The following is a 25,534-nucleotide window of genomic DNA, read 5'->3' as shown; positions in this document are numbered from 1 at the left end:
CTGCAATAGGTCTGATATAGAATTTTTCTCTTTCTAAAATGTTAACTTGCTCAGCACTTAGGATTGTGCTTAGCAATCCAAATGTTGTAATTAAAATGCTGCAGAAGACATCACCATGCTCTGGTTGACCCATGACAGGGTACTTGAAATGTGCACATCTCATACCTTCCCACTCAGAAAAGCTGGGTTTCACAAACAGTGACTCAGAAGAGAATAAGCCACAACTCAAAGAAATACCAGTATTCCAAATGAAAGATTCACCTGATTTCCTATGTGTAGGCCATCAATTAAAACCTACTATTTTTAGATGTAATGTTTAAGTACACTTCTGTTAAAAAAAACCTGAGCCTGTGAACCACCAAGGTAGACCTTGGGTCCATTTTCCATTACTTCTTTCTACTTTTGGACAGTTCTCCACTACACACAGAAGAAAAAATTGTTTCCTTTTCATCCTTTCCACATCTGTGAAAACTGCAAGTGGGGAGAGTGAGGCAGGGCTGGTGCTTCCATCCTTGGGCTACACCATCAGCCCTGCCCAGTGTAGTGTGGGCAGTGGGGTCAACACCAGCAGAGCCGCTGCAGGCAGGGGAGGTGCTTGGTGGTTCCACTGCCAGGATGTGATGCTGCGCACGGGGCTGCAGAGGCTTTCATGGTCACTGCTTATTAAACATTTCTGATGCCGACTCAGGAGAAGGGGAAGTTGTGACTCACTGCTCCAAAGGCTGGGCATCTCCACGGGACTGAAAGGTGCAAAAAGCAAGAGTTTTACTTTACTAAGTTACTAAGTCACTAAGCTGCTGGGAGATATGACTGCATACAAGCAGACAAAGCAGATCTGCTGGTTAGATGGCAAGTATACAGTTTATTTTCTCAGTGTAAGTTGCCTACTGAAACAGAAAAAAATCAAAAATAATAAAGCTTCAGTGCCTAATGCAGCCCCCCGATCCAGCTCCCTGTTAAGATCAGCACTAGAACAGACAGCAGTGCTGGTGGCTGCTTTGTCTAATCTACAGTACCACACTGTTTTATTGACTAACATATCTATTTGTCATTTATTTGTCTTCATCACTTGCGTTCCGAATGCAATTATCAAAGGTGTCCTTACACCTTTAAATCTACTTTGGAAGTAGAGCCACAGCCAAAATGCTAATGAGCTTGCCTTAATTGTAAACACTGAGCACTGATAAGAATGAAACTCCATCCTCTGATCTAAGGAGTTCTTACGTGTTTCCTACTTACACCACTTTTTATCTGATTCTCCTTCTCTTCTGCTCTTAGGCAGATTAATAGGTATCTGAACAGACAAATAACAGTACTACATCTCCTTCACACCCTTTTGACAGACTTTTGAGAGTGCAAAATATTTTTGGAAAATTATTATTGGAAAAAAGATTACTGAATGATCAGGTGGACGGCAATTTTTCAGGCTGGAACAATCGGTTCCCCAGCACTCACATGAACACATTTGTAACTTGTACTTAAATGCTGATGGGACATTTTTTAGAATGTGATAAGTGTGAAATAGCCTGTAGTTTTATCAGTGCTGGTTGCTGCCCACGCTTGCAAAAAAAGTTTTATTGTGATCGTTAAGTTGCAGGTAGGCAGTGCCTCTGGACTGTAAAATAGGAATGTTAGTGTGCAGTGATGAAAGCAAACTTTGCTCAACACCTGTCTATATATATTGCAGGTTTCAGTGGCTGCCCAGCTGATCCGTTCACTCTATTGTCTGGGAATTAAGTCGTGGTAAGTAAGAGCAACTAAGACTGAGTTTTCTTTTCTTCTCTTTTGAACTTTTTTAGCTTGCAAATCTAAAACTCTGCTTTTGCAGTTCAAGGAATGGCAACAGAGAGATAATGTGGGGTACTGGAATGGCATATGAAATGTCATCCTCTTGTTAATATTTTCACCTCGTTTTCCTTTAACTGCGTCTATATTTTAAGGAAGGGATTAAAAAAATGTAGTTCTGAAAACAAACTGTGCTTTTTTTCTACAATTAGCTGGGTTTATTTTTATGAAATATGATAAAGAAATAAGGTATTTTGCTGGCAGCTGCCACCCCCCGCCCCCTCAAAGAAACTGCCTATAGCAAAAGAAAGTATTGGTTTAACTATTATTTGGATTGAAAAGAAGTGAGATTTTAAGTCACAGTAATCAGTGGTATTGGATACTGGAAAATGTCTAGGATATGATTAATGAAACACTGGAAGGAAATAGGGTCAGTTTGTGTGTTAGCATAGATCTTGTGTAAAGCCTGTGTGCCTCACGATGGCCGTGTCAGGCTATTCTTGATGGAAACATTTTCTTATGCTAATTTGGTTTGATACACGGAGGTAAAAGGAATACATTAGAGTCTAATGTAGTTTGCTCAACTAATGTGGCAGCAGGCAGAAATCAACTGGTTTCTCAGTAACTTTTATTATCAGCTCTTCCACTAGATCAGTAAGTCTTTTTAATGTCATTATTTTTTCCTCTCTTTATTCTTTACTATATATTTTGTCTTTTGGATGAGGTAGATCTATTCTATTCTATTTCCTTGTTGGTGGGGTTATTAATTTTCATGTCATTTTATTCTGAAAAAGTAATTGGTCTATTTAAATACTAGGCATTTCAAGCAATTCACTGGTATTTCCTGGCCCTGGCTCCTCCGTGGAAGTGTCCAGTGTTTTGCTTGGTCATGAAGTCAAAAATGAATCTTTGGGATCTGTTCTCCCTCTGCACATACCTAGATATTAGTTCTCTTTGCTAGTTTATGATTCTTTTTAGTTTTGCTATGTGTTAGATTTAGGCTTGTGAGCAATGAGTCTTACAGATCCATAGGCATAAAAAATGAGCAGAGTGCTCTGTTTTTGTAGCTTTCACATATCTCTTTTTGCCTTTACTACTGCATGAGTTGAAAGTTTACATCCTGGCTAAGCCTGCTGACTTATTCAAAGAAAAAGCCCCAAGGAAGCGGCTGCTGCCAGAGCAAAGGCAAGACTTGTTCCTAGCAAGGCTGAATCATTGCTGGTGTTTATTTAAGTTGTTAGTGGTGCTGTTGCACCTGGGGCTTTGAGAACCATGCAACAGGTTCTGGGGCAAACTATCAGCTGATGTAAAGCTACTGAATGAGTTTGTGCTGGCTGCGGAGCTTTCTTTTCCCGTCTCTACAGAATGCGCTTCTATGTTGCAAGTGGTACATTTTGAGGGGAAAAAAGACAATATTTCTTCAAACTGTATATAAGAAAGGCTGCTATGTAGCTTGGTATTTATTCCTATGAATTAAGTGTGATAAATATTCATATTTACTAAGTCAGATATTTGGATATCAGATTAGCTGATAAATCCTTTTTTAAGATAAAAACTGTAGTGCTCTGGTAAATGATGGAGAAGTGATGTATTTTTGTAGAAAAGCTGAGACAGAAGGAGGGAGAGGGAGAGAGAGAGAGAGAATGGGGAAAGCCTGGCTGAACCCAAAATCTGATATGAAGCTGCTCAAGCAGCCTGTAGGTGCATGTATGGTCACATTGGTGGTTGTTGTAGTTATTATCAGTTAGTTTTGAAAATACTGCTTTTTCTTCAGTACTTTTAATTTCATCTTGGTTTGACTGGGTCTGTTCCCTAGGAGTGAGATTTCTTTAAGACTTACTGCTCTGTAGCTCTGTCAGGCACAGTGTGGCCTTTCAGTGAGCTGTCATGGGTGGAGAGGTACAAACAATGCCAGCCGGGCACACACAGGTGGTAGTTCATTTTCTCTGTGTTAAGTCCAGCAAAACAAACACATTGACAACTGTTTCTGATTTAAAGCTGCAAAGCATGGAGAGTGCAGCTCTGCAACAGAGGCAAAGCTGTTACAGCCCAGTGAGTCACTGAGGAATGCAATATAGGGCAACTGCATGACACCTAGTGTTACTCAGATAATTCCCAAGAGACTTTAACTCTTTGGAATGCTATAGTGAGAGAGTATGGATATAAAAACCACAGGAGCCCACTTTGGCTCTGAGTTTTTCTCTCTCACATTTTATTTCAGAATTTGAATGCCATTGATTTTTTTTGTCTATCTCACTCTTAGGAGGAGGAAGGTTCAGTTTCTTTTGAAGTTAGAAAGGATGTCACACATGGCTAGCATTTTCCAAAGGCAAGGAAAGACTATACTCACAACGAAAGAAGCACACAGGATGGTGTGAGAGGATTTGCCATGAGGTTCACTGAAATGGACTGGATTACATCTTGCACAGGCATTAGTTTTCAGACCTTTGCAATATGCATAGCATATTGTGACCTGCCACTTTCAGGAGGAAATTAGGTCCTGTTTCAGCGCCGCTCCCAACAGGTGGATATCCAAAGCACCAACGTGTGTCCTGACATGAGTTCCATGAGTTCACCCTGTGTGCAGGCACCCTGGCTGTCCTGCCAGCCAAGGCACAGCACTGAGACACCATGGCTGGCCCGGGGGTGGGCAGAGCTCATCACTCCAGCACCTCATCCAGCAATTGTGGCTATCCTGCCTTTGGATCTGGACTGGTGTGTCCAGCTGAACACAGCAAGTTGTTGCAGTGTGCGTTGTCATTGGTCCATTCTCTAATATATTCCTTTGCATGTAGTTGTCTTTGATGCTCAAAAGTAAACCACTCTTAGGGTTTTCATTGTCATTTATATCTTGCGTCAGCAATGTTGGTCTTTTCTACCACACCTGACGTCAGCCTTTCCAAGGGCACGTGTGAGCTGCCAGGGAGCTATTCGGTCGCTTTGCCACCCCAGTACTCTGCTCTTCCAAGGCACACTGATTGTCTTCTGAGCATTTTCTCAGGGTGTTAATGTCTGTATTTGGGCCAAGGAAGAATTCTTAAAGGGAAAACTATAGAATGTAGATTCTCTTTATAGCACAGTGATTAATTAACAGTAAGTAGCTGTGGCTAGGACTCCAATAAAGAGAGTATCAGGTGTCTCTCGACTATCTTCTCAGCTGTTCCTCTTAACAAGAGCTGGGATCTGTGAAAGCTGACAGCTTTGGTAGCATTTCAAGGATATAGATAGGTCTGCTTGCATCAGTCCTTGATACCACTCACACAGCATGGGCTGTTCTAGTAATACCTCTGCAAGCCCAAATGCTCAAGGCAAATGCTGTAAAGGCCTCCAGTATTCGGGTCTACTTTCTCAAATCAGAGGTTGGCTAGGGCTCATATGAATAACTTTATATACATACCTATAAAAAACTTCCTCCACAGAGGTGATCAACTCTCATTCTATGATGATTAATCACATAAAGCATAAACAATAATAATACATGACGTACCTGTGGGATCCTGAGCACCTCAGGAACATGGGAGATGCTTATTATGGAAAAATGCTCTGCCAAATTCTTGTATGGGGAGAGTTTATTTAGGAGACATAGAGGCTGTTTGTCTGCTGAAGTTTTCAAGCTCCAGTTTCTTCATTGAATGCATCAGCTCAGTTTCCATACTGTAATCATGCAGGCTGAATCCTTCATTTCCATATTAAGCGTAACAGAAGAGCTGTAGCACTGATGGCATCTCCAGGGATGGCAGCATCCAGCATATTCCGCGTCTCCATGGTTGGAATAAGTTGCAGCTTCACATCTGACTTTCCAGTATATTTTCATGATTGTATTTCACTTAAGAATCACTTGTGCAGAGCAGTTATTTTTAAAAAGCTCTTTAAATGCTGAACATATATAAATGAAACTTGTTTAACAAGATGGAGGTGCTTTTGTCTGGGTGGGGCTGGAGGTTGTTTTGGCATGGATGAAAATGCAAGAATTTGCTTCAAGGAAATGGAAATCCTTGTTGAAACAAGCAAGAGTGACTTTCTTTCATCTGTTCTAAGATCTTTGTGTATCTTGGGAGCTGCTCTGAGTCTTACACCTCAGATAAAGAATGTGAAAAGCATAGATTTTGCTAATGGAATTGTAGAATAACTTTTCCTGGTAATGTGGAAGGGGAGATACTCTCTTCTTTGTGAAGTGCCAGAAAACAACACCCACCTGTGTTACAGTAAGACACGAGTGATTTTGTCTGTGTCTCTTCCTTCCTGGTTAAAGGAGGAGGATGTGTGGCTTACTGATGTGGGCAGGGACGAAACATTTTCACCATCAGCTACATAAAGGATTATGATTAAATGAATGATTAATTATACTCCCTTAGAGTGACTGCTAACTGCTGGTGAACCTTGTTTACGGGAGCATGATACCAACTCTGACTTTTGGAGGTTGGGCACTGGTTTATGAGGAGCATTGGAGGCAAACGTGCTGACCAGTGTTTCAGACACATGGGTGCCAGATGTGCTGGTTATGGGGCAGCTCTGCCTGCAGCACTGACTGACTTCTGTGGCAGAGAGGGTGGACAAGACAGACCTGAAGGTGAGGCTTTCCTAGACAGGGTTTACTTCTCCCATCCTTTCCACTGAGTTTTTGGATGTGGTCACCAAGTCTGTAGAGGCAGAAGTACTGTGGTACATATTTGTCTTGTCTTTCCATAGTCACCTTCCCCCTCCTTCATGTCCCTCCCTCTGGCTTCCAATATTGGTGAAGTAAACAGGGAGGACTCTTCCAGGCTTGGCCTCCTCTTGTGCCTGGACTAGGTCCATCATGTGGGCTTGCGCCTGTGCTGGCAGGATTTGGCCATGTGATGTCATACTTTTAAAGTTATTATTTATTAATATTACAGTGCATGTCAAATGTGCCCAAAAGGGGTTGGGAAGGAATAGGTTCAGAGAGAGAGCCTATGTGAGATGGGTGAGCTGGACCTTGCTCCCACCAGCTCAGCTTCACTTGCAGCATCAGCTGTGAGTTACAGGCAAATACAGACCAGCAAATGGCCACTGGTCTCTAATTGTCCTCTTGTCCAGGCACTCAGCAAGCTTGAAACCCTGGGGTCTTCCTCCGCCTTGTCCAGGATTCTCCTCTTCATGTTTCCACGGAATGAACCAGTAGAGGCAACAAGGCATTGTGTCTAGCATTCATGACCCAAACCGAGCAGTGCTTTAGGGAAGAACTTTTTGCTAAAAAATCTATGTATTGAAGTATTGAATTACCAGGCAGTTGCTTAAATCCAGAAGGTGGAAGAAAGTAAAACAGTTCTCTGACTTCTTGCTGAAAGGAATTGAAATTAATTAAAGAGAAGAAATGCCTACCTTTCGGAAAGCAGAGGAATCTTGGCTTTCATGACCATTAAAAGTGTATGAAAGTACAAATGTGAGATGGAAATAATTTTTTAATTGTGTACACTAATAAATAAATTGTGTTTTAAAACATAATTGAGAAATCAATTTCCCAACTAGAGGAATAACTCATAAAGATTAGTAAAAATTTGTGTTCAAGGGAAAATTTCTTTTATTTCATTTTCATCTCCTTTGCACTTAATCCTTATCATATTTCTCACATACACTCTTGTGAGGTGAATATTTTGACTGCACGTGCATTTCAATCAACACTACTTTGTTAGTCACAGATCATGGCTCCCTGGCCAGAGGTAGAGAAGCCTGAAACCAATAACTATATTGGGGACTCTTCCAAACAAAACCAGAACATGGCTGGGAAAGAAGGAGAAAATCACAAAGGTAAAGTGCTCACTCGTGAGTTACAGAGGTAAATAAGTTTTGGGGATCCTTGGAGGAGATGGTAAGTAATTAAACAATTTTTTTAATGTTTTATTTCATCAGGCAATGTGGCTTCACTTGGAAATAAAGGGGAAATTCAACCTGCATTTTCCACAGTAGCTTTGATAGATGAGACAAGGCCAGAAGAAGATGATCCATGGGCTCTGCCAGAACTGCAGGACACTGGGGTCAAGTGGTCAGGTAGCCATTTCTCCATAAATAAGTTACCTACATTGTTTTCTCATCACTTATCTCACTTCCTCCAAGACTTAATGGGCATATTATATTTAGTCAGTTAAGAAAAATCCTGAAATCATGCTTCTTACCCTTAAAACACAAGGAGATACATGGAAAACAGTCCAGCACTAATATAGTCTTATATCCAGGCACCTGTTGGTCTTTTTTTACTCAGTAGGATGACTATAAAACCAAGGGTCAATCTTAGATTTCATAAGGGTTTTGTCACATACCAAAAAGGTTTTTTTGTGGTAAAAGTGGGTAAACAAAATACCAGCTTCTGCAGTTAAAATGTGATTAAGAACATTCTTTTGGGTTTAATCACACACTGGAGCCACATCACTGTCTTTGTCTCCACTGTCTCCACTTGTGCACTAGAGTATTCCAGAGAAAAAATCAAGTGATTTTTTATACATAATGTATTTGTTTTGCAGAACTGGATAGAAAAGGAAAAATCATTCGTGTACTCTATGGGATAGGGAAGTTCATTATGCTACTTGGATTACTCTACATGTTCGTCTGTTCTCTGGATGTACTGAGCTCTGCTTTTCAACTGGTAGGAGGTATGAAAATATCTAAAATATCAAGAATAAATTATGAATAAGGCAGTAAATTTTGTCTGAGACACTTAATTACAGCTTTACTCTTCAAAAACATTCTTCATATGTGTTGAGATAACGATTCAGAAGAAGTAGCTCTGATTGAACATTGACCTTCATTTGTTTGAAAAGGTCTTTCTGTCTCAAATTCCAGAGAGCTGTTGATGTAGGGGTTATTGGCCCCAATTTCCTAGTAGTTTCCTGTTACTTTAGGGACAGTTTACAAAAATACATCTGTGCATAAATCTACCCCATGTAAAAGACATTTCAACAAGGTGAAATAGGAAAATTGTCCTCTTGATCAAAGCATCTAACACTGAGATGTCCCCCAAAACCTTCAAAGATGAAAACTATTGAAATGTGTTTTTTACATTTACCTCCAAGTGTTGAATTCAGGTGATGGACTCAGGAGTGGTTATGAAGAAATATGTGTGCTCCTGAGGAAGTATTTTGCAAACACAGAAAAGTACAGGAACAGAATTAATCAGTATTATTAAAAGCATTTTCCTTAATTCAGTATCAAAAAATACCAAGTAGTAGCATTTAAACCAAGGTATGTGTGATTTTTTGTCCTACAGTCTTTCCTCTGATGGCTGTGGCTCTTCTCTGCAGAGTTCAGCAGGGCTTATAATCACTGAAATGAGAGAATATAAAGTATTTTCTAATAGCTGAGAAGCTGAGAGTCCAGGACGTGAATCTGGATCCCTGGGCTACATTGTACTTTTTGGGATGGCAAACATGGTCATATATGTATCAATTAAATGGCTTAATGATCTTTAATTAAACACTCTGATAATTTCTGTGGACATTACCTTGTACTTCCCTCACTCTGAGAATATATATATATTTTTTAATAGGTAAAGCAGCAGGGGACATATTTAAAGATGATTCCGTGCTCTCGAATCCTGTTGCGGGATTGGTGATTGGAGTTCTGGTGACGGTTATGGTCCAGAGCTCCAGTACTTCTTCATCCATTGTGGTTAGCATGGTGTCCTCCACATGTAAGTCTGCTCACAGTATCTTCCTAGAGATCACTCATAAACCTTGTCTCAGGTGCAAACATTCCCACTTGTGTTCAAATTGTAGAAGCTTTGGGCATACGAATAGAGACTGTAGGAAAAGATTTTCACAGCTGTTTCCCTGATATAAAATCAAATTTTAAAAAGTAATAATAATGGTATTAATATTAGTAGTAGTAGTACCAGTAATAGTAGTAAGACCACAACTGCAGTGAAAATCTTTGGAAGCCTTGGCACTGAATGACTGATTTTTGTAATTATCTGCATACTTTTGTCACGTTAGGCAGTTACTGGACTTCATTGTTTCTGTGGTATAATTTCAAAATTCTGCACTAAGTAGGCAAATGCCTGGGAAAGAAAACTAATAACCATGGGCCACAGTTTCAGTGGGGATCATGGGGACTATGGGAGCGCCATGTTCCCAGACGGCTTGATTGGAACAAACATGTTTGGATTGGAGCAGCTAATCCCACCGACATCAAGGCACGTCAGGGTTTCACTGACGGTAACAGAAATTTTCATCGAAGCATAGAGCTTGCTGATGACCTGACTTTTTCATTCAGTGTTTCCTTTTCTGCTTTCCAGTGCTGACTGTTAGAGCAGCTATTCCTATCATCATGGGAGCAAACATTGGCACCTCGGTTACAAACACGGTTGTGGCACTTATGCAAGCCGGGGACAGGAATGAATTTAGAAGGTATTGTACTTAAATTCTAGAGCTGGAAAATTGTTTCTTCCTTTTTTTAAGGTCTTCTTCTATATTCCCTATCACTACTACAGCCATTCAGCCTTCCTAGATAAGAAAGTCACAAGCATGGCCATGGCAAAGGTATAGTGCTGCCTACATATATGGCTTCATATGCTTGAAGAAAAACACATTGAGTTCCTTTGCAGGTTTTGTGGGTTTGTAAGAATTCACCATTTTTAGTGATCTTACACAAGGATAAATTTTCAAGTGCTCCCACTATACTCCCCACCTTTTATTATATCTTAGTTATGGGAAGGCTGTACAAGAAGTTAATATTATATGAATTTAGTCTGGTTTCCTTAAAAGAGATTTCAATGTTGAAGGCTTCTTAAGTCTACATTAAGCAAGAGCTGGTAACTGGAGAGAAATGAGGTGTTCTGGATATCAACTTTTAGACTGCCACTTGCCATTGCCCCTGAGAGAGCTCATGGCTCATGGAGATGGGCAGTAGACTTGGGAGGGATAGGAGGCTTTGTTACCTTGTCATTTATGGCATACTGGGCATATTGAAATACTCTTAGCCAAAGCCTCTGAGGGAAGAGCTGTGGCTCCTCAGGCTTTGCAGGAGAAGATGGAAGGGGGCTATACACCAACACTTTGCAGGAACATGTGGGAGAGCTGCAAAGCCCTCTTGCCCCAGGAGTCAGGGAGAACAGGTCCCGGAGGCAATGACTGGCTGAGGATTAAAAATGTACCAAAAACAGGTGAGAGGCAAAACAAATATAGGCTGTACAGCCACTTCTTTCTTCAAACAAGTACTCCTGGCGGCCTCATGTTAAAGATCGCTTTTTTCTAGTTTTTCTTGTTTTACTCACCTGTCTGGCTCTTTAGTTGGTCAACAGTGTGGAGCCAACTTAGCACTCCATAACAAAGTAGCCTTCTCCTTTGACCCCAGAAATTAAATTATTCCCACCTTGAAATAGTTTTCATCCCCTCTTTTATAATTTCATATCTAATTGATGTTGTACACATTTTGTTTAATTAAAAGCAACTCTTTTTAAAAAATTTCTTCTTGCAGGGCCTTTGCTGGGGCAACAATCCATGATTTCTTTAACTGGCTTGCTGTGTTTGCCCTGTTGCCTATTGAAGTTATTTCTGGCTATCTCTACCATCTCACCAATGTTATAGTTGAGTCCTTTCATCTTGAAAGTGGTGAGGATGCCCCAGAGCTACTGAAAGTTATCACAGATCCCTTTACAAAGCTCATCATTGAGGTAAGCTCTTTCTCATTTCAAGGAAGCTGCTTACTTGGTTCAGTTACAATTAATCAAAATGCTCTGAGTATGAGAAGGCCTCCCACTCCTTTCTCTGTGTCCTTGGGGTAAAGTTCATTAGCAGATGAATTCTTTTTATTCACATTTCATAAAGCCCCAGCTCTGTATTTCTGGTTTCTATTTCCCCCACATTTCACCTTAGCGATGGCAGACCTAGCTAGGAGGACTGGGAAGGCAGGTGAGGACAAATGCAGCCATGTGGGATGGATGGGAAGGATGCCTGTTGCCTGGACACTGGCAGATAGTACTAGTGGAGACAACCTGCCACAGCCAGAGGATCAGCGTAGGACCTGATGATGACACAGAAATTATGGGACATAATCATGTGCACCTAGTGGCCAGGGGGATGCACACAGCACTTGAAGTGACAGTAAATACAGCTAGGCAGTTGTGTCAGAGCAGCTGAGTAAACAGAAAGGATGAGATGGGGTAGTGGATGATGTGGGGAGAATGAGACAGCATTTGTGCATGTAGAGTTGGACCTTTTTCCTGGGAGTAACCTCCCTCCTACCTGTTGGGCAGCAGTTCTAGCATTAGAGTCATGCAGATTTTATATGGTTGAGCTTCCAAAGGGGGTTATTTGAGTAGAGCTGAACAGAAGTATGTGATGCAAGCTGGAATAATGCATTTTTAAAATTCTTTTTATTCTTCTTTTTAAGCTTGATAAATCAGTAATAAATGCAATTGCTACTAATGATGAATCAGCAAAAAACAAAAGCCTGGTAAAGATCTGGTGTGTCACTGAAACCAATGTGGTGAGTATCATGTTAAATTAATTGTCAGGTACCTCAGGAAATATATTACTGATCTGTAGCTGATGCTCCTTGTCCTAGGATTGTGAAATTAGATTTTTTTAATGAGGGTGGGGTTTTTATCAGCAGAAAAAGAATGAAAAAAATTTAATGTAGTTTCTGCTTCACTTAAACTAAGGATGGTCACCAGTGGTGACCTCGACCTGACTGCTTTCAGTACTGTGCAGACCCTTGCCGATCAGAACTGGTGGATTGGAGCCAAGTCTTCTACTCCTTTCAAATGCAAATGGCTTTAAACTCTGATACTCCTACCAACTTTCTGAAAGTGAAAAAAATCTGCAACATAGGCCAGAGAAAATATTGTTTCAACCACCATTTATCTACTGATCTAATCAGCTTTAGTTTTACGTGTATTAGGGTGATCTAGTGGCAGCTGGCTCTTTGCAGCTTTCTTGGAAAAACGCCCTTGGAGAAAGCCTCTGTGGGGCTGTGTCCTGTTGCTCTTCACCCAACCAGCCCTGCAGCTTGGAGAAATCTCTTGCTCAGATCAACACCAATGAGTATTTTGGTAAACTATGGAGCTGAGTGTTTGGTTTGCATTGTTCAGCTAACTAGCAATTACAACATTAAATATCCTTTGATTCTCTAATTAGAGTATTCTACTTGTTGGCATGTATAGAAAAATAATTCCTGAAGTCCTGGGGCAGAAGATACTTTAGGACACACCATGGAGGTTGAAATTAAGTGCTCAGCTCCTATTGAATGACAGTCTGGGTGGGAAGTGAAATGCTACCTATGGAGATAGCGCTGGAGCAGGGTTGTGCTCACCCAAAACCCGCTCAGGTTACGCCGCTGAGGCTCTGGATGTTTCACCTCGAGGAGCCCAGGCTGGGGCGGCTGCGCTGCTGCCAGAGCCCGGCCAGAGCCCCGGCCCGGTGCCCCTCACTGCCCCGGCAGGCACAGCCTAACCCTCAGCTGGAGAGCTCTGGGCCCCTGAGTCCTACACGAGACAAGCAACTACACAGAAAGTGTAGGCTGAGGGACGTGTATATTTCTAGATACGCACTTTTTTCTGTGTTTGCCTATATTTTGGCTGTGTGCCTACTGGCCAAGCTTATAGTCAAATTACAAAAAGATGTGGAACCTCCAGAAGTTTCACCTGAACTTGGTGGGGGAAAAGGAACATAATTTAAATTATTTACATTCCTAGTGGGTTAAACTCATTTCTAGCAAAAATTATTAAATAGACTTATGGCAGGGATAAATACATGCAGACCCCATATGTTTAAAGCAAAACAGACATTTTGATCTAATGCAGCTGCTTTGAAACTCAGATGTTTGAAAAAAATTCAGGCAGGTGAGAAACAAGATTGTGTTGTGTTTATAAAGGATGACAGGATGGCGGGCCTGGTGCTCCCTGGAGATGTGGGGGCACTAGATCCATTCCCAATTTTGCCCACCTGCATCGTCTGGAGAGGAGTACAAATGCAGGTGTCAGTATGCAGTACCCAGCAAAAAAATATGATTTCTCTTTCCCCATTTCTGCAAAAGAAAATCACTCAAGCACTTTGGAAAGACACCTCGTGTTCAGGAGCATGGTTCAGAGTCCATTTGGCTGTTAGCTGCTCTTGTGTGGAAGTACAGCTCAGTCAGCAAACTCTTTCTTAATCAGCATAAGGATTTATGGACCTGGTGTCAGAATGCAGTATGTCTAGGCTAGGAGAGCTTCTAAGAAAGGCTTTATTGTGGTATAAACAGAAATTCACTAATTTAGTAATGCTAATCATAGTGCTTGTAATTAGCTCTTAGATGGCATTTGGACTTTGAAAACGAAAGTAGTAGCAGCACTTCTGTTTCTACTGACATGGAAACTGAGGCACAGAAAATCAGCTTGAGCAGCTGGTGCTCATCCAGCAAGTGAGGCTGCATTAGTGTTGTAGCATTCTGACTCACAGCCCTGTAGTACTCACCAGACCATGAACTGCATTGAGATGTCAGTAAAGAGGTCTTTCTTTGACCAAGGAAGATGTGGCTCTGGCTGGAAAAGGAACGCCACTGTCCCACAGCTGCAGCCAAACGTGAACCTTGCTCCACAAAACCTGTCATCAGTAGTTAAGGTCCTTAGTTACTAATGGCTTGGTGCTATGGTTATTACGATGTAGAAGATTTGGGGAATATTTTAATCTTTAAATTTTGTACTGACTGACTTGGGTAACAGCACAATCATTTATTTTACAAATGCAAAATTTTACCTTGTCATTAATGTGGTGCTAGCTTACAATTTTGACTTTTTAGTGGATGAATCTTGGTTGCAGTAAGATTTGAAAACTCTACATGAGCTCTTGTAGACAACTGAACTATTTGCTTTGTCTGGCAATCTTTAGACACTGCAGAATGTCACAATTCCACCTTCAGAAAACTGCACATCTCCTGACTTTTGCTGGACTGATGGAAATGAGACATGGACCCTCAAGAATATAACTGAAACAGAGTATATCAGTAAATGTAAGTAGTAGAACTACCTCTCTGCAATATCTCTACAAACGTATATAGATTTCTAATAGTGCTGACAGACCACTTCAGAGGTGTATCCAGAAGCCCTCGCCTGCATACAGACACATGGCCTGAGGAGCCTGAGTGCTGGTGTAGCTGCACAGCTGGAGTTACCAGCATCATCATGGTATCTGGCTGCAGAAGGATCTCTTTCCATGCTCCCTGATACCAGTAATTGAGGTCTTCAGTATCATGTCACCCTCGATGTTCAGATGGCTTGGAGCTACGGTTACTTTGCTGTAATGGTTGCTAGGATATCTCCATCCCTATGCATGCCCTGCAGGACTTCCAACAGCCCTTCTCAGGCATGCAGCCACCTCTGGGCAAAGCTGACCCACCATGCAGCTTGAAGCACCCCAAATTTTCTCCTGCCTTTGTACTCCTCTCCGTTGCAAATTGTCACCTAGTTCCTGCCTGCCCATAGGGGAGCCCGCTGTGTATTTTATAAGCATGTGCACAGAAGTGCCCCTCCTGTCTCACTCAGACATGGCTTTTGGGGAGGAAGGGAGGTGGCATTTTCCCTCTTTGCATCAAGCCCTCAAGCTGTGTGTGCTTTGGTCCCATTTTCTTAGGGGCGTGAATGAAAACCAGAGCTGGGCAAAAATGTGGGTATGCTAATTCATTTTCCTTTTCTTTTTCAGGCCAACACCTCTTTGTAAACTCAGACCTGCCTGATCTTGCCATTGGGCTCATCCTTCTGGCTTTGTCCCTGCTTGTTCTGTGCTCTTGTTTGGTAATGATTGTTAAGCTATTAAACTCTGTGCTTAAAGGACAAGTGGCAAGTGTTATCAAGAAGACAATCAACACTGGTAACTATCTGCTTTTCCTGAGGATTGTTTTCAGGAATGACAAGGACACTGAGCATGTTTATTGATGTCTCATGTTACGGAAGATATTATAGAATAAGCTAAAGAAAATACTATTGAATGAAAATCATGCACACTGCTCAACATTTTTTTCTCCCAAGCATGTCCTTTTCCTTAGTTTAAAAATCTATTAGTGAACATCTTGATTGAGAAATGTGGCAGATTAACAGCATTAGAGACTAAAGTCCAGGCTCTGTTCCTAGCTGTATAATGATTAGCTGTTAGAAATGTAGTGTTCCGATCCTCAAAAGATAGCATCAAAGTACTGAGATTGCGATTGCCTGCTCTGGCACAGGGCTTGTGTATTCCTTCTAAAGTAAGTTGAAAGAAGTTCGTAGTAATTAATGATCTTGTCCTGTTCCACTGCCTAACTCTCTCTTCAGTAGGATAAGGCAGCCTTGAATAGTGGTATTTTTCTGTCTTTCCCTGTGCTGTCCAGGTGTTTCTTTCAGCCTGGATCCACTGAGTGCAAATGTTGGGGTTTTTTTTCACTAGGCTGCTTTTCCTTCATACCCTCTTGAATGGAGAGATTAGAAACTGTAGCAGAGAAAAGCAATCCTGGCACAGATCTCAGGCTGTGGTTGAAGTGAGGGTTCACAGAAACACAGAAGGCAACGAAGTGGTCCCCAAGCTGTCTTCTGGGCAAAGAACACTGCCCAAATTAAAAACAAGGGGTAGAAAGCAAACAGTTGACATGTACTGCTTATTTAATTTGGGATCCCTCTGTGTTCCTCTGTGTCTTCCCAACTGATTAAGTCCTCACTTCTCAGCTCTCTCCATAAATATGCAGACTACAGGGGACATTTGTGCCCAGTTTCCCTAATCAGTGTAATTAGCTGTCTTTTGCAAGGGTTAACAAGTGAATTTCTAGGAGATAATCTGCTTGAAACAAGTCAGAACAAACAAAAAGCTTGGTTTTCTCAGGATGGCTTCAAAGCTTTCTGAAGATCTGATCCATGCAGTGGGTGCCTGGTTGCTGAAACCAAGGCTCTCAAGACACCCAGAAGCTTTTGTGTTGACCTCTGCGGAAACATTTCTGGTACCTAATTGTATCACAACACACATGCTACCCTGGTCAGGACAAATGTCTACCTAGACTAGTATCCACCTCAAAGTGTATCCAGTGGTGCAAGACTATAGAAGGAGCACAGCAAACAGGATAAATCAGAGTAGTAGAACTGACCCCAAATGGTCATTTGAGACCCAGTATGCAAACAATATATCTACATTTTAAGTGCTTAACAGTCTTCACTGCTGTGTCACAGCAGTAACATAGATCACTCTGTTATGCTAACAGCAGTGTTCTCCCTCTAATTTTCAGATTTTCCATTTCCTTTTACTTGGCTTGCTGGATACCTGGCTATGCTTGCAGGGGCTGGTATGACCTTCGTTGTCCAAAGTAGTTCTGTTTTCACATCTGCTATTACACCCCTTGTTGGTAAGTTGTAAATACTGTGTTCTTTATCCCCACGTTTTATCTTTTCCATCATTCTGAAACCAACTCAATCCTGTTTCTTTTCTTGTAGGCATTGGCGTTATAAGCATTGAGCGCTCTTATCCCCTTACCTTAGGAGCCAACATTGGCACAACCACAACAGCTATACTTGCAGCTTTAGCAAGTCCAGGGAGTACATTAAAATATTCATTACAGGTCAGTATAAAACAATGCTTTCTTGACTTCATTTAGAATTTGTAACTTTTCTGAAGAAAAACCTGACAAAAGTGGCTGTGATGCAAATATGCCGTTCATGTTGTGCCTGACTTTGTGTGTGCTGTTAATGACAGTGTATTCACTTCAACTGCTAGAGCAAAAAGATTGCAATTAAACATTCTCAGAACGTCAATATATAGTCAATCTTGCTGTCATAAATTGTCTTGATCTGAGTGAATTGATTCAGAACTGAGACAGAGGAGGCTACTTGACCCGAGTGTGGGGTCTTTGCAGCTTGGAATTCAGTGCCCACATACTGACAACCCTCTGAGGGTTACTGACTTCCTTCAGTAAGCTCCCTTCTCTGGACCCTAACTCAGTTCATGCAGTGTACAGGGACTCCTGTAACCTAAGTGAAGGCTGCACAATCCTTAAGCTGGCAAGCTCTCTATCTACCTGATGTTGCAGTGAGCATCATGGCATCTATTTTTCTCATGGTAAAGGTAATTTGAGTGGGTTTTATTGAATTCAGTTTTGCCTCAAACTCTTTGAAAAGTAGGAAGCCTGGCTTTGGCCTCCCACTTTCCACCCAGTATAGAACCTGGCAGCAGATAACATTTGAATGAATGCTCTGCATCAAAGAGTGAAAAGATAATGACGTTTCCTTGGTGAATAGGATGAATGTTTTTACTAGCTAAAATAAATCAAGAAAATTACAGAAGTCATTTTATTGTCCTCAGGCATGATAGAATAGATGTAATCATGAGAAGATGCTATCTTGATAAAGCTCAGATTTCATGATAACATGCTGGTTTTATAATGCACTTTATAAAAAACCCCTGTACTTTCATATTTACTTTAGTCTGATAACACTTACAAAATGAAAATAAGATAAGGTGAGCAGGGAATGTACTGTTTTGTTCAATTATTCTTATTCTAAGTGACTTCTAAGATTTAGCAAGTCTGCACCTTTTAATGCTAATTTTAAAAAAACCCAAATATTTAAAGTGTGTGAATCAAAGAATTATAAAGACCCAAAGACAAAGACCCCCTCCAGGAATCTCCTCAGTGCCTTACAAACTTAGAGCTAGTTTTTGTAAAATCGAAGTTTGTACTATTAAAAATTTCTCTGTAACCTGTGTGCATTATCAAATTTGTGCTTTCCATGTTTTCATTGAAAATTTGTGAATGCAGAACCCAATAATGAACAATTCTCACATGGTTCCCACACCTTATTGACAACAGTACTGTTTCCTGAGAGATGGAAGTAATTATCATGTGCATAGGAGCATCTAAAGGCATTTTAGCTAATGAAATTCTCACGTTTTTGCTTTCAGATTGCCTTGTGCCACTTTTTCTTCAATGTCTCTGGGATTATTCTGTTTTATCCGATACCTTTTACCCGCCTGCCAATCCGCATGTGCAAGACCTTGGGAAACATAACAGCACAGTACAGATGGTTTGCTATATTTTATCTTCTCCTCTGTTTCTTTCTTCTCCCTTTGTTTGTATTTGGTCTGTCACTGGCAGGCTGGCCAGTCCTTTTGGGTGTTTGCCTTCCCCTGTTTGCTCTTTTTATTGCTGTGGTTGTAATTAACGTTATGCAGAAAAGGCGGCCACATTCGCTGCCTGAGAAGCTCCAAAACTGGGATTTCCTACCTCTCTGGATGCACTCCCTAGAGCCCTGGGACAATATAATTATGTCTTCACTTGCTTTTTGTGGGAAACACTGCTGTGGCTTCTGCAAGTGTTGCAAAGTCAATGCTGAACAGGAGGGTGCCAAAGACAAGCAGCTAAAAACTATGGAAGTTTATGAAAACACCATGGCAATGGCTGATGAAGAAAGAGGTGGAAGAAGGGCACCAGCTGTAGCTTGTGTTGACAAAACAGGCACAAACAACACAGCTTTATAGTACTGGATCCATGCATATTAGCAGAGATACAGCATAGGACAGCCAGGCTCATCAAAACCACCTTGGACTTTGCACTGAGGACAGAGTGAACATTTTGTTAGGTTTCTGAAGCCAGTGATACATCACTCGTCAAGGAATGGAGTTAAACAAGCTTGACAGAGTCCCTAGAAAATCTATGCTCAGTTGCAAAGCTAATGACAGATTTGCTCACAGAGGATCTACTGTGTGGTACCTTCCTCCAATGTTATCAGTAGCAAGCAAAAGAAATCCTGATGTAGTCCCATGAAGAGAGGGATGAAAGAAGTGGCAATCAATTCAAACTTAAAAAAGCAAATAAACAATGCTTTTGTAGAATAGCCTTTCTGACCTACTGACTCAGCAGAAATTCAAAGTACCTAAAAAGCCCTGGAAATAAAAAAAAAAAGGGGGGGGGGTGGGGAAAGGAATGCTAATGTTTTCATTGGCCTGTCTGCAGTGGTCAAAATGGAAAACAGTAGCTTTCCTAGAATAGACAAAATCTATTCTGTGTGTGAAGGAAAATGAAATGGTGGGACATCCTTCAGAATCTCTGGTAGTCCTACTCTGGCATAAGGGTGCACATAAGCCCGTTTGGAGCCCTCTCTGTCTCCTCTGACAGTGGAGACAGGGGTTATAATCTTTTATTATCTCAGGCTAAAGACTATAAAAGTAATTGCTGCTCCCTCTGGCTGCTGCAGGGTAAGCACTCCGTATGGAGACATCAGTTGGCTACCAAAGCTCTTGACTGACTGAGGACGTGATTGTGCAGCCGTTCCTCTCTCTAGATGGTCCTCTTCAGTCCTGTTCACCATGCAATCCCACAACTATGGGATGGTACAGGAAGGAGGACAAGTGGCCAGGGTAGGAGAGGAGACAGCTATGCCAGCTTGGGCTGATGCCAGAAAATCTGTGTGCAGCTGTGGCTCCATTTGCCTGAGCCACAGAAGGAGTTTTCAGAGTAGCAGTGGAGACTGGCTTTAGACCTACAACAGAGGGAGCCTGCAGAGCAGATTATGGATAGCACAGGACATCTGGTAACGTTTACTGGAGAGAAAGGAGTTTTCACCACCCCTTTGTGCTCCAAACCGCCCTGCTTGGAAATAATGTGAATTTTACTGGCAGTTGTATGTAGCAATCCAAATCCCAAATAAAATCCATAAGGAGTTTAGTCACTACAATGTCTAACAAATCCATAGGTAGTGCAATACTTGGTAGGAAGCTGCTTGTGCTCAAATGTTATCTTTATTTATTTTTTAGTAAATGCTTGTGAGATTGCTCTGAATCATGGGCTGACAGAAGGCATAATTCCAAGGTCAGAAAAAGATCATTTCAAAGATGCACTCAGTACTTCTGCTGGTCTTCAATAGCTTAGATGTTAGTGAGTATGGAATAATATCTGAAGTCCAATCACTAACGTTACAAAAAAATTTAGGTGGCTGATTGTAAATCAAGCATCATTTAAAGCCCATTTAAGTGGCTGAATTTTAAATTAAATGTGTAATGAAAATGCTGAGAAGACCCTTAGCGTAACACAGCCACTCAGTGCTGCTAGAACACAACTACTTCCGAATAGTTGTTTTCTGTAGAGCTTGGAATTCAGTAAGTTAAATTCAGCAATCAGATAAATACATGCATTTTAGAAGCGAAAATTGTTTTAATTTACTTTTTAAAACTAACATTAAAACTGGCAAACTATGTATTTGCAAATTGCATTCAAACTGAGATTCTGACTGTTTCTGTAATTGTGAGCCAGTGACAAAATGCTTAGAATCAGAGTGAATTTCCAAAGACATCTAGTTTTGGTATAATTCTGCTCTTTTGGAGTGCAATAACAAAGAGCAGAATTATGTCAAATGTTCTTTTTAAAGTTATTTTCCTTATCCTTCATATAGTTGAAACAGAATTTTGTCAGCATCTCATTTCTAAAGTGGAATTTTTATATTTTCAATAATTCTTCTTCATTTTATTCTCACAATTCTGGATGCTTTTTGAATCTGCTTCTTTAAATCCCAGTGTGCATTTCTCATGCCCTCTTTCATTGGGAAAAATATGAGAAAAATATCCAGAATTGTTTTCAAGTTTTTTAAAGTTTCCATTGACCACCCATTGAAAGAGGAAACATTTTAGTCTACTTTTAGTCATTTCCTAAACAACGTGCACCTTATTTTGCTTCTTGAAGTAAAGCCATCAAGAAAAGCAATTCTTTTGGGAAAAGCAATTCTTACAAAAGAATCAGTGTAATAATTGTCAGAGATATCAGTACTTTATGGTTCCTCTTTGTAACATCTCCCCTATGACCTCCTCTCCTTGCTCCAGGCCATACTGTGCCATTGTGTTAAGCAGATTCCAACAAATATTTCTGTTTAATACTTGACAGCACGATATATCCTGGTACACTCCCCCCACACTCTTACTAAAATATATTTACACTTTATTTATAATTGTTTGAGTGTACAGAATTTTTCATAAGTTATAGAGAAAAAGGCTTATGATTGTGTTATATATTACATATTTGAAAACTATGCAATGTTTATCTATAAAAATGTAAAAAGGAACTACTGTATATTTTGTAATATAACTTTTCAATTGTTTGTAACTGTGTATACTGTGTATTATGGAGGCTGTTGGCTCCATCAATAGGCTACTTAAAGATTGTTAGTAATGCAGAGACAGATTTCTCAAAGACGGAAAACACCTATAGACTTTCATAATACGGCTTAATGCACAATAACTCAATGTTTCTAAAAGATTTGAGTTTTCTGTAATGAGAAATTTTGGAAAACAATGTTTCTAAAACACTTTTTTAAACTCTTAAACACTTTAACTGTTTCAAGGACAGTATGTCTATATTTTGTCATGAATATTCATCTTGTCTGTCCTCATGCATTGAATGTAAAAATAAAGAGAAGTTTAAAAAAATATATTTTCATAATATCTATTTAGATACATAACACGGAATCTTGCAGAAAAATAAGTATTCAGACAAGCTCTAGCCTGAGCTGATGCAATGTGCAAGAAATGGGGAGGATTTTTAGCACTGAGCACTAAAGAAAAGCATCTGTGTGTCCAATATTTTTATATAAATGAGAGATTTTCATATGGAGAAAAAGAATTGCTCAGTGCAATTGTGTGGGTCAAGATATTTTCTGGCAGAGTGCTACAGACCGTCCTCAGTGAAGGCAAGCATGGAAGAGCAAAGCCAATGCTACTGTGGCAGCAGGATGCATGATGAGTTACCCCAAATTATCTGTATCACTGTACTAGGCTCAGATTCATCCTATATTCTCTGGCAAACAGCGTGTCTCCACAATGCTCCTTATACCCCATGACCTGAGTGATGTCTGGCTTGTAACTGGCAAAAATATCCATCTTACTCTTTTTTTTTTAAATCACTCATGACCTGTGGAGTTTAAAATTAACCAGACAGAGAGAAATAAAAAGTGCTCTTTAAATTCATTAAAGATTATTGAAAATGTTATTAGAATTCCTAATTATGAGCTCAACAGTAGCTGAGGAACCAGCCCCAAAGGCACCTCTCATTCCCAATTACACCATGTTTCATTGAAATGAAGACAGCAGAATTATTTCTTATGCCACCAATATTTATGCACTAAAGTGTAAACTGGCTTCTTCTGAAAATGCAGTAAGCACCCTAGGCCCATGATTTAAAACTTACAGCTTCTTACACCCATGCATAAACACTGTAATTCATCACCTTCCATGACTCGCTGTCTGTTGGGAATCAAAGCACACCCAGGACACGTGCACAGGTTGTGCCACCCACCTTTCCATTTCCAAACTGCTGGGACAAAGTTCAGCAGTGCCTATCACTATTTAACCAATAGCAGCTAAGTCGTGGAGCTCTGCACTCATCAGAAGCTTTCAAAATGCACAAACAATGTTTCAGCTCATTGCCTGTTCCCTGTCCTCTTCCCATCTGCTTGCAACTTAACCATGTTGTCCACAGCTCCCTTTGGTGCTCCTGTGCTTTTTTAGTCTCTGCTGAAGTGCCGCATTTGCTTCCCCCAGTTTCAAACTCTTTATAACACTGCATTGCACTGCACCAGGTCTACCACTGTGCAGCATTCTGGTTAGTCTGAAATGCTTATATTGAATGCTCCATCATCACTTTCTTCATCTCACCGTGTAGTGGTGGGCACCCAGCCAGGCCCTTTGGACAGCCACTCTCCATGCCATTGAGAAAGGCTGTTCTCTGATTTACAGCAAATTCTTTGGGGGTGCAGGCTGGTGTGGTACCCCTGGCAGCGGCTGAACCAAAACACAATCAATAGCACAGGATCTCTCTCATCAGGTCTGTTAGAAATAAATAGTGAGCAGTGCAGAGCAAAAATGCAAAAATGTTTCAGGAGCCGCATAAGGAAGGGCACGACATTCATACCAGGGAATGCCAGGCCATGTTTCTGTTGCATAATCTCAGCAGGCTGTGCTTCCGTGCAAGGACTTTATCTGCATTTGGATGTTTTTTTCACTACCTAATGGCCACTCCTGGTGTTACCACATGCCAGAGGCATGACACTGGATGTGTAAACCCACTTGTGATATTTTTACAGTGAATAGTCTTTAGATCTTACTCCCTTTATGACAGTTCTACTACAAAGAAAACACATGATCCATATGAGAGAACTGATATTGCGTATTGGATAGCAATCACACTGATTTCATGGAGCTGTCTCTAAGCAGGTTTCCCCTAACAACTGAGATCTGAGTTTCAACAAGACAGACAAGCAGAGCAAAGGCTAGAATTAAACTGTCACAAGCATTGTCTCTTACTCAGCACCTGATGAAATTCCTTAATTGCCATTTACACTTTTGGTGTATCAATCTTTTTATGTGACTCAACATCTAAGGACTTATTACCATGACATAAACAATCAGAGTAATTACAGGAGCAGATATTTTGCAACCAACACCACAGCTAATAGACTGGGTTTTTTTACACAATGCAAAATGCATAAATTACAGGACATGCAGACAATTTGTGGACCAAGTGCTGCCCTTGGTGAGGCAGTATGTGGCCATAACAGACATTAGGAAAACTGGTCCTCATGTGAGTGTGGAGAGCATTAAGCCCTACTTTAACTGACTAGTGCAATGGCCTCAGGCACTGGATCTCAAATGTTTGACAGCTTGAAGGCTGGCTCTGGTGTTGCTGCATAGTACAAACAAATGGTATTGACTCTTGGTTCTTGCTTCCTGCTGTTATATTATCTGAAAAGATATTCTTAAAGATATTTACCAGTGCAATTTCCCTATCTTCCTCAAAGACTGTGCTAGAACAGTCTCAAACACTCCCCAGCAGAGTGGGATGCATATGGCTGCTCCCACCCACAAGGTGCAGAGCATCCTTTGGCCTGTGCTTGAGGACAGGTGTGACACCAGGAGCGTTTCTGAAGAAAATCACAGCACAATGGCTCAAGTCACAGGTTTGTATGCTAGAAGTGGAAAGCTGAGTCGCAGTATATCCTGGGGAAATCTACTTAGCCTGGTTACTGCCTTTGGCCAGGCTGGGCATGTCCTCACTGCCCTCAGAGCTGACACCTCTATCCATGGAAAGGAGAAAGAAGAAATCCCAAGCAGCTCATTGTGTCTCAGGTGGGACCCCCATCTCTGCCTCCAGTCCTTTGTGCCTGTGACAGCTCCTCTTCCTTCCCCTCAAATGTGGCAATGCTGCTAAACCAAGGAATCCCCAAGCTGATGTTCACCTAGCTTGGGAAAAGGAGGGGCAAGGAATGACCTTTTGTTTTGTCCCCTCCCTCTGTCACATTGCAAGCTTGGGTTGCTGGAGATTGAGGAATCACAGACAGAGCAGGAATGGGGCTGGAGAAACAGAGATCCAAAACAGGCCAGGACTTCCAGGAGTGGGATGAGGAGGAATTCATACTGGGGCTGTGTGGCTGGCTGGACCTGGTGGTTAAATGTCTGCATGTACACAGCAGAGGCAGAGAGCACTTTGCATTTCTTAGCAGCAATTTCAACACTACCTTGAAACACAGGGAAAGGAATAAATTTTACTTCCTTTGGAATAAACAAAATGCCTGGTGAGCTGAGCAAGACATCCTAAGCCCAGATGCATGGAGCTGGCAGCACTTCTCTATGAACCTCATGGTTATGGATGTGATACAGCAGCTCCACTCCACCCCTCCTAGTCAGGTGACCACCAGCCATGAATTCACAACAAAGCCCTCAATAGGATGGGCTCAAAGCATTCACTGGGGTTGCTGTTAGAAAGCAACTCAGTGTTCAGGGACACCCCATCCCAGGGCTTCATCTTGGACACTGCCTGGGGAGGG

The 25,534-nt window shown here is 41.2% G+C and overlaps 1 protein-coding gene across 2 annotated transcripts; it reads left to right on the top strand.

The window, feature by feature from the left end:
• The first annotated feature begins 1,254 nt into the window (after positions 1-1,254).
• Positions 1,255-22,144, top strand: SLC34A2 (solute carrier family 34 member 2). 2 transcript variants are annotated; one of them, XM_019287403.3, is made up of 14 exons: positions 1,255-1,597; positions 1,688-1,743; positions 7,440-7,554; positions 7,657-7,794; positions 8,265-8,393; positions 9,287-9,430; positions 10,034-10,145; positions 11,215-11,410; positions 12,130-12,225; positions 14,607-14,727; positions 15,417-15,584; positions 16,963-17,079; positions 17,168-17,292; positions 18,630-22,144. In XM_019287403.3, the coding sequence occupies exons 3-14, from the start codon at positions 7,449-7,451 to the stop codon at positions 19,203-19,205; spliced, it is 2,028 nt and encodes a 675-aa protein (XP_019142948.1). In that variant the 5' UTR covers positions 1,255-1,597; positions 1,688-1,743; positions 7,440-7,448; the 3' UTR covers positions 19,206-22,144. The 2 variants fall into 2 exon arrangements, with proteins under 2 accessions (XP_019142948.1, XP_010400131.2); XM_010401829.4 differs by lacking the exon at positions 1,255-1,597 and having other exon boundaries at positions 1,611-1,743.
• The last annotated feature ends 3,390 nt before the right edge of the window (positions 22,145-25,534 follow it).

This window comes from Corvus cornix, chromosome 4, assembly GCF_000738735.6.
Source record: "Corvus cornix cornix isolate S_Up_H32 chromosome 4, ASM73873v5, whole genome shotgun sequence".
NCBI lineage: Eukaryota > Metazoa > Chordata > Aves > Passeriformes > Corvidae > Corvus > Corvus cornix.
This window is presented reverse-complemented; position numbering and strand designations above follow the sequence as displayed.